Source organism: Vigna unguiculata, chromosome 10 (genome assembly GCF_037176805.1).
Source record: "Vigna unguiculata cultivar grain cowpea cultivar isolate G323 ecotype 2 chromosome 10, ASM3717680v1, whole genome shotgun sequence".
In the NCBI taxonomy this organism is placed as follows: domain Eukaryota; kingdom Viridiplantae; phylum Streptophyta; class Magnoliopsida; order Fabales; family Fabaceae; genus Vigna; species Vigna unguiculata.
The window spans coordinates 37,873,048-37,883,637 of NC_140801.1; the positions used below are offsets into that span (position 1 = coordinate 37,873,048).

Consider the following 10,590-nt stretch of genomic DNA (forward strand, 5'->3'; position numbering starts at 1 on the left):
TTAATAACAAGAAAAATTGTAACTAATTTCTCTAACAAAATAGAGAATTTAACATTCAACTTGGTTTGATTTGTAGTCTCGACCAACTCCAGTCGACCAAGACAAATCTGAATGCAAATCTTTACTAATTATTAGATTAGATAGAAAGAGAATCTAGCATTGTAAACGTAATTCACTTATTACAAATATTTAGAAAAATAATTAATATTTACAATTTACACGTAATTGTTTGAACAAAATATCATACATAAAGTTAATCGTTTCAAGAATACAAATTTATAAAAGAAGGAATTACTTTAAAATGAGTTAACATTTAAAATAATTTAATTTAATTGGGTTGGACGTTGTAGTTCTTTATAACACGGTTGTTGCCAAAGTTTATCTAAGAGACTGTTCATGGTTGTCGCAGTTCATAGATAAATCCAACTTTGGCACGTTGAAGATTCCGCATAGTATGCAATGCATTAGTTATTTAATAGTATAACCCCCGCATAGTATCACATGGATAAAATAAATCGCTTCTTAGTTCCATTTAACTCATGTAGTTGCAGTAAACTATTTCTTTTAACATGTATAGCAATAGATAACATGGTTCCCAAGCACGCTAAGGATCGAAAGAGAATATTAACCGCAGTTAGTAATCAATAATTACTTACAGTAATATCCATCTATCATTCATTTTAAAGAGCCCATCTGAAGTAGCAAAAATATTAGAAATTTAAGGTGAGTTCTCTTAAGAACCTCTATATAGCGGCAAATAATTAAAACTTGGATGCTCCTTGTTATCATCACGTACAAAACTACTAAATCACTAGGAAACCAAGAAGAGAGGGTGATCTAAAGATCAAGAGCAAAAGGAAAAGACAGGAATGAAACCAAACAATTATTCAAGAAACCGCTATATTTAGCAGAGAAAAGAGAACACAAATATGAAAAACAGAAAAACAGGAAAAAAAAACTGAAAAACACACTCGTGTGTTTGTGGCGCTTAGATGTAGAGAAGTGTTTTCTTAATGATTTTGACAAATTTGAAGTTTCACATGAAATAAAAATGTGTAACATAAATGATACATGATTAAAAACCTAATATTATATTTAAGTTTTTGGGTTGTGATATTCTTTTATATGGATTAACTCATAATTTCAATGGTTTTCTTCCATTATATAAGAAAAGAAGACCACCAAGCTAACTTTCTGTTAGAGGAAGGAGGTAAGGGAACTCAAATTTCACTGATTAAAAATGCCTAATATAACGGGGTTTTATAGGTATTTCATGGAGAGATACATAGTCTCTTCTAGGACCTTATTTAATAAACAAAAATGATAATTTAATTCTTACTTTTGACTCACTTTTGACATTTCTTAGGAGTCAGTAGTTATAATTTTTAGTTTCATGTTTTCATTTTTCTTTCCAACTCGCACATGTGCGTTTGGAAATAATATTTCGTAGAGAAAAGAAAAAATATTTCATCTGATGGAGTGAAAACATTTCCAATCAACCACATTCACAATCCACCCAATGTCATGGAGTACACCAACGAGACGTCGTGCTTTTTACTCTCGTCAAAGACGAAATATTTTCGATTTTCTCTACGAAACATGAAATTGTTTTGCCTTCAAATGCATACATGCGAGCGTTAGAAAGAGAAATGAAAAAATGGAACTAAAAATTATAATTGTTATGAACGTAAGGAGTGTCAAAAGTGTGCCAGAAATAAAAGTCAAAATATCATTTTCGTTTGTACACCCTTCTTAATTATAAACTTATTAGTTTTTCTAAACTTTACTTAGGAAAACACCGAAGCATTCTAGATATTTCTATATTTCAAATTATAATTCTCTCTCTTAATTTAATTTTTTTTTACACCAATCTTTGCTCTTACCCTTTGAAACTCTTCAATTTTAGTGATTTCATGAAGATATTTGCAACTAACTTGATCTTGAATCTTGACATATTTGAGCTCCACTTCCTTTTTAGAAATGGATTCTGTTATCAAATAATATTTTGTGTGTATGCTTCTTACGATCATGAAATATCATATTCTTGACTGGTGCTTACATAGACTTATAACCTTTTAGAATGAGTTTTGCCTTGTATACCCATTTTATTCTAATTTCTTCATGACTTTTGAAAATAGTTGTTAATTTCCAAGTATCATTCTTCTTGATTGAATTGATCTCATCTTCCATAACAAGTCTCAACCTTTAATTGTTTAAAGCATCCTCAAAATTCAATGGCTCACAATCCATTTGAAGGAAATATCATTCTTCAATATTACAAGTGATTTCATCACGCCTTTCAAAGAAAAAATTATTGCAAATATGACACTTAGACAAATTTCCCACTTTCTCACGAGCATCAATGATCCAATACATTTTTCTAATACCCATATTTTAAAAGTTTTCAATGTCCATCGCAATCTTTATTATTCCTATTACACATTCCCTTTATGATATGTAATCCCGAAGTTTCTTCATGCAGTTTGTACATTGTGATTTCCTTTAGTGTTTAGTTTCTTGATAAATTAAATTTAAAGGATGTATGACTCTTGAATTTTTGAATTGATTTACTTAAGAATCGAGATATTTTAAGTATTACTTTTGAAGTTTGTGTGGGTAAAAAATATCATGAAATAAATTGTTTAAAAATGGAAATATTATTACCTTAAAATGTGAATTTATTATATTTTACATAAAATGCTATTTAGATTAAAAGTTATTATATAGTTAAATTAAGTGAATCTTCTTTTTTTTTGAAAGTGTTTGATGAATACTTTATCACTTGAAAATAGTTATATTTGAATATAAGATGTTGAAAATTGATTGTCTAGTTTATTTTTTAATGGAATTAGTAATATTGATAATACTTACCCTACACTTGTTTTTTCCGGAAAAAAAAAATTCCATTAAAAAATGGGAATCTAATTAAGGTTCAATGCAATAAGGACGTAAATTATATGTTTTGGAAATTACCATATATTTATTTCTTTTAATAATATTTTTGCACTTTGTGTAAATTTAACCTTTTCTATTATATCGATATATACTTATAGCTAGAGTAGGATGTTAACGGGGTGGGTAGCGTATAGATAATAGCTCCTACGTACCCACCTGTTGGATAAATATTCGTCTTGTATCCGTACCCATATCCGTCGGGTATCCGTTATGCAGGTACCCATCTATTTTTTTCATATCCACGGTTACCCGCGGGTATTTACAAAAATAAATAGAAAAACAAATATTTAACCATAATTAGTGCTTAGATCAATATGTCCACTTTCTCCGATTGATTCCTAAAAAACAAACAAATAAAAAATCACTAACAATTTACATTGTAGTTTATTTTTGACTAATTACTAACTTCATAAATGTCCACATCATGCAACATTGTATAAAGTTTCATGTTGTCCAATTTTAATCTAGAAGAGTCAGAAACATAAGAAGTTCATTAAAAATTTCTAACAATTACTTAATTAAAATATCTAAGTAAAAGTGTTAATTTCATTACCTTCCATGTTGTTCCATAACCAGTCTTGGAGACACATTAATGTGTCCACAAGTATCTAGAAGTAATCTACTCCGATGTGGGATAAGAATCTGACCACCATTACTGAATGAAGACTCAGAATGTATTTTTACTAATATATATATATGACGGTATTTTTGTGAATTAAAATTTAGTGGGTACGGGTATCCATGGGTACAGATACTATGATACCCGTACCCGCCCCGTTAACATGTGGGTATCAAAAATACCCGTACCCGTGGGTAGCGGGTATCCATTTTTAATATTCATTTCTTACCTGTTGCGGGTTTTATCCATCGGTACCGTGAGTATGGATTTTTTTGACATCCCTAAGCTAGAGATGTCAAAATGGGTTTCAATCTATGGGTTGAACTGAACCCTGCTCGCTTAACCCATGGATTAAATGGGTTTGAACCAGGTTAACCCACTTAATCAACCAACATCTTTTTACGATTGTTTTAAAATTTGTTTGTTATAATTATTTAGTACTTCTAATTATATAGGTTCACAATTTAATATTTTTAAATATTACGATCAGTGGTGGATCTTCAACCAATATTTTTGGGGTGCCAAAATTTTGGTTGAATTACCTTTTATGGTTCATTTTTTGATCCGAAAATCTCAAGTTGATCCTCTAATTTTTTTAAAACTCAATTTGGTCCTGATTTTTAAAGATTGATGCAATTTGATCATCATTTTCGTTAAATACTTTGAAATGTAGCTAAGATTTTTCATTAAAATTGACAGTAGGATTATGTCAATTACACTAACAAAGCAAACCATCCTTATTGATAACTTCAATTGTGATGAAAAAACCTTGATCTAATTCAAGAAATTTAACGAAAAATGACCAAATTGCATCATTTTTTTCAAAAATCATGACTAAATTGAGACAAAAAAAAATTAAAAGACCAACTTGATATTTTTGAACGAAAATAGAAATTGAGAGAGTAAGTCTAAATTTTTTATATAAACTAGTAAAAACATTGTATTTACTTTTTATGATAATAAAAAAATAAAAATAAAATTAGTGTTATTATTATAATTATAAAATTAAATATAAGTAATTTTTACAATTTTATTGTAATTAATTTTTATTTATAATGATTAAGTTTAAACAATCAAATAAAAAATGATTAAATTAAACAAATGTGCATTTAAAGATAATATTTATAAAATAATTATTTTTATTTAAAAAATATTTAAAAGATAAAAGTGAAAAATAAATATGCAGAACAAAAAAATCTTTATATATAGATATAGATGTATAAAAACAATTTTAGAATATCAAATATATAAATATATTAAAAATACTAAAAAAAATTTAAAAATATATTTAAAATTATATAATTATAAAATAATTTGGGGGGCTATGGCCCGCCTTTGTCATTACTATAATCCGTCATTGGCAACAATATTGCTCAAAAATATTTGAACAAGTTGAATGTTTAATCCTTTTTTTAAAGTGGGTGGAACTAAACATTGCTCACTTAATTCACAGGTTAAATGGGTTTGAACCAGGTTAACCCACTTAATCAACCAACATATTTTTACGATTTTTTTTTTAAATTTGTTTGTTATAATTATTTAGTACTTCTAAATTATATAGGTTCACAATTTTATATTGTTAAATGTTACAATCAGTGGCGGATCTTCAACCAATAATTTGGGATTGCCAAAATTTTGGTTGAATTACTCTTTTGGTTCATTTTTTCGTCCAAAAATGTCAAATTGGTTCTCTAGTTTTTTTTTTAATCTCAATTGGATCATCATTTTCGTTAAATATTTTGAAATGTAGCAAAGATTTTTCATTAAAATTGACAGTAGGATTATGTCAATTACACTAATAAAGCAAATCATTTTTATTCACAACTTCAATTGTGATGAAAAGACATTGATCTAATTCAAGAAATTTAACGAAAAACGACCAAATTGCATCATTTTTTTCAAAAATCGGGACTAAATTGAGAAAAAAAAAATTAGAAGACCAGCTTGATATTTTTGAACGAAAATTGAAACTGAAAGAATAATTCTAAATTTTTTATATAAACTAGTAAAAATATTGTATTTACTTTTTATGATAATAAAAAAAATAAAAACAAAATTATTGTTATTATTATAATTATAAATTAAATATAAGTAATTTTTACAATTTTATTGTAATTAATTTTTATTTATAATGATTAAGTTTAAACAATCAAATATTTTAGAATATCAAATATATAAATATATTAAAAATGTTAAGTTTTTAAAAAATATATTTAAAATAATTATAAAATAATTTGGGGGGCCATGGCCCGCCTTTGTCATTACTATAATCCGCCATTAGTTACAATGTTGCTCAATAATATTTGAATAAGTTGAATATTTAATTAATTTATTCGTCATGTTATATACGTTCAGGGGTGGAACTTAGTGTTGACATAGGGGAGCCATGGCTCCCCCAACACTTTTTTTTTCTAATTTTTTATATATTTTTAAAAAATATTTTATATATTATAATTTTATTTATATTAATTTAGTTTAGAAAAACCTTTTTTAAATTTAAAAATTATCTTTTTCTTTTTTATTATAATTTCTTTTACTTCTTTATTTGGTTTTTCTTTTTTTCGTGTCTCTATCTCTTTCTCTTTTTTTGTTTCTATTTCAATTTTCATCATCAATTTTTTATTTTTTTTTTCAAAATCAAATTGCACCAGGAAAAAATTGAGGAGATAAGGAACATTTTGGATTGAACAATTTTTTCTTTTGAATAAATTTATTTTTTACTCTCTTTTTTTTTCGATGTAATATGTGCCTTTTTTACGCTTTAGGCATATCTCTATCGGTTAGAGATCATAAAATCATGCTTTAATTGTTCATCAAACTCTTATTTGAGTAGATAGAGCTATTTTAGACTTTTAAGTCGTGTAAGGGAAGAACAAGATTATGAATATCTAAGATAAGGAAATGTAATAATCTAGAAGTTATTATTTTTCTTAGAATATTGAGTCTTGGTTTTAAGATTTAGTTTAGGATATTCATAATTTAATATTTTTCTAAATAGGTGAGAGGTGACAAGTTTATATTAGAAAAATTATGGCAAAGAGTAAAATAATTTATTTTTTTTTTAAATGGAAGGCTTGTGATGAAGATGAAAAAAGTACATCTATGTCATATAAACTTGAGAAACTTTATGAGAATCCAAAAATTGAAGAAAATGAAAAAACAACTCTCTAAAGTTCCTATAGTTGTATATAATGAATTTTTAAATGCTTTAGAATGTGATCCTGGAAAGTAACTTTTGCTCCTTTTTTTAATATATTATTGTTGATGATAAATTTTATGCTACATTTTTATATATATTATTGTCATATTTTTTGGATTCTATTGTTATGAGTGCTTGTTTTGAATAGAAAAAATGATGTAAGAAAATGAAAACTTTTTTTAACTAAAAAAATAATTTATATATAACAAATATAATTTGGCCCCCTAAAATTTTTGTTGAAGTTCCGCCACTGTATACGTTGATATCTTAATATTTAACTATTATCTTTATAATAATATTTCGAGAATTAGGCGAACATTTTGATTCACTTTTACAAAAAATAAATTGAATCAGTTCACTCTCATTGTAATACAATAAATATGTAAAATAAATTGCAACAAAAGAAAATATTTGTAAGTGAGCCAACACCGTGATGTGTAGAGCTGGATTGCAAAATTTTTAACTAAGAAAACATGAAATGTGAATTAGTTGAACTGACTCTTTTTAGTTCAACTCGTGATGAGTGTGTGAATTGTGTTGACTCAATTCACTTTTACAAAAAATAAATTAAATCAGTTCACTCTCATTGTAATATAATAAATATATAAAATAAATTGCAACAAAAAAATATATTTGTAAGTGAGCTAACACCGTGATGTGTAGAGTTGGATTGTAAAATTTTAACTAAAAAAACATGAATATGTGAATTAGTTGAATTCTTTTTAGTTTAACTCATGATGAGTGTGTGAATCAAGTTGAGATGCTCCTTACATTCATAGCTTGCATAACAAGTTGAAATAAATATTGTTTTTTCTTGCTATATCTATCGGGGAACGGAGCAAGTGTAGACGATATTTCCATTGTGCTATGAACGTAGGAGAGCTTTGTAGATTTTGCATTCTTAAAATACAAATTAATTTAAATAAGAGAATCATCAATTATCTGAAATCAGATTATTATGAATCAAGCTTTTTAAGTTAATTATAACTATAGAAAATAATCATATCGGCACATTTTACCATAAATTAGCATTGAATGATAAAACTGAATTTTTTTCATGTTTATTAGCGTAAACACATGTATGTTTTTTTTATTTATATTATATTATAAATTAATAATATATATAAATTGATTAAGTTAATATACCAACATGTGCGTACGCATATTTTTTATTTTATTTATTAAAATAATAAAATAATAAAAATATTATTTAATGAAATATCACACAAAATATGTTATATTGTTGTAAATATTACTATTAAAGTAATAAAATAGTAAATTTAAGTGATAAGATAATAATTTCAGTTTTAAATATAACAAATAAAATTGGCATTAGAATATGATGCAATTAATTAATTTTATAAAATAATTATAATAGCTTCTGATCTGTACACACGCACGACTTTTTTTATTTTTTGTTTTTATTTCAAATCTTTTTATAATATTAATATAATTGTTATTATATTTATTTAACCTTTAAGAATACTAATAATAATAATATAAATTATAAATTTAAAAGATTAAAAATCTATTTAACAAAAATATTTAGTATAATAATATTTTTTATAATGAAAAAAACTCTTAATAATAGCACAACTATAAATAGTAGTAATAATAATAATAAAAAAAATAATAATGGTACCAATAATAACAAACTAATGACAATAATAATAATATTTGTCATAAATATTAGTGTCAATACTAATATCAAGACTAACCTTAACAATAATAATTTATAATTATATATAAAGATATACATTAACAATAAAACAAATGAAAATAACAAGTAATTGAAATATGATCCCATAATACATCTGCAACTCTTTCCCCCCTCTCTCTCTCGCGCTCTCTCTCTCTCTCCGTTGCACCCACTGCCACCACACCCTCCAGCCACCCTGTGCTACACCTCCATTTCGCGTCTCTCTCTCGATCTCTCTCTCTCATGCGCTCTCTCTCTCTCTCACGGATCTGAAACCCCTTTGTTGCTATTCTTCGAATGGGGTCCCTCGTTTATCTCCGCGTCTAGGGTTTCCCCTTCCGAATCCCTCACCTATGGAGTCACAAAAATGCCTTTCCTATGGATGAGTCTTTTGGAAGATGGGGACGTGGTTACATTTCTCGATCCTGATGCAAAGCCCGGGTGGAACGCGGGATTCAGAGCAAATTGGTTGCTGTGGAGGTTAGTTTAATGGGAAAAAACACACTTTGTTGTCGAGGAAAAGCAGTTTAGGGGTTCTATCAATTGTCAATTTATTCATTGTTGTTATCATCTGGCAGCGCAACAGTGATTTCCCACCACCACTTTACCACCTTTTCCTCCGCATTCCGCGAGCGTCTCCACCAGATGGACCGTACTCGAATCCAACGCCTCTCTCTTCTCCAGGTCCAATTTGATTCACCGCCACATTTTCATTATTTTCCCCTTCAATTTCCCACAACCGTGCTAAGATCTGAATCTTCATTTCCTACAATTCAGGCCGAGAAGGAGTTGCAAGCCGACAAGTCCCGAGCTTTGGCTTCGAAGCTCGCAAACATCAGTGCCTCAGAACAGAGGTGCTCCTGGCTCGATCACAAAATCGCGTCTTGAGTGACCCGTGGATTCTAAAATATTCAGATTTTCATATTTTACCCTATGGCCTCGGTCCTATCTGACCCGAGGCAGAAAACTGGATATATGACACCGGTTTTGAAATAACTGAGGCATAAAATTAGGTATATCTTTTGGCCTCGCTCCAATATACCTCGATTCTAGATCTGAGGCAAAATGTGAAAAATAACCGGGACAAAAAGTCCTTATTGTACTGGTGGTAGTAAATAAAAGTAAATTGTGTATCTAACCATAATAATAATAATAATAATAAGAATAATAATAATAATAATAATAATAATAATAATAATAATAATACCACTAGAAAAATATTAATAATAATAATACAAGTACATATATAAAGAGATAAATATCTTTAATGTCATTTTTTGTTTTTTTTTTAATTTTATCCTCTTAATTATTATACTTACAATTTAAATAATTATTTATAATAAAAAAATTATTTTTAGTTTTATTGCTTTACTAATTTTAGCAACTATTTTTTTGAATTAAAATAATTGTTCAAATGCAAAGATAAATGAACAACAAAACAAATAAGAATGATGAAATTGAAACATGAACCTATATAGTAAGTAAAATTAAAATGTGACCGTAATAATAATATAATAATAATAATATTATTAATAATAACTATTATAATAATTATAGTTCTTATTAATAATAATAATAATAATTATAGTAATATAATAATAAAAATAATTATAGTTAATAATATTGATAGTAATACTTATACTTGATAGTAATAATAATCATAATAATTATAGTTCATAACAATAACAATAATAATAATTATAGTTAATAATAATTATTATTATAGTTAGAGTTAGGGATAACAACAGATCGGGTCGGGTACGGATAGAACTTACCTGTAACCCGACCCTTAAAATAAAATCCATCTGTTACCCACCCGTTTAGTAACAACAACAACAATAACAATAATAATAATAATAATAATAATAATAATAATAATAATAATAATAATAATAGTTAATTATAATAATTATTATTATAGTTAAACTTACGGATAGTACCTACCCGCAACCCGACCCGCAAAATAAAATCCACTTGTTATCCACCCGTGTTTATCCAATGGGTATTTACTTAAAAAATAAGCGCAGATTTTTTTAAAACTCGCGGATTCCCGTGAATACCCACATACCCACAAATATTTAAAAAATATATATGTTTCATAAATTTTTTAAATAAAAT

The 10,590-nt window shown here is 26.9% G+C and overlaps 1 protein-coding gene across 1 annotated transcript; it reads left to right on the top strand.

Moving 5' to 3' along the window:
* Positions 1–8,651: 8,651 nt before the first annotated feature.
* Positions 8,652–9,603, top strand: LOC146882525 (uncharacterized). Its single transcript, XM_085667591.1, has 3 exons — positions 8,652–8,952; positions 9,051–9,156; positions 9,250–9,603. Exons 1-3 carry the CDS (start codon positions 8,840–8,842, stop codon positions 9,358–9,360), a joined length of 330 nt encoding a protein of 109 aa, XP_085523717.1. The 5' UTR covers positions 8,652–8,839; the 3' UTR covers positions 9,361–9,603.
* Positions 9,604–10,590: the final 987 nt, after the last annotated feature.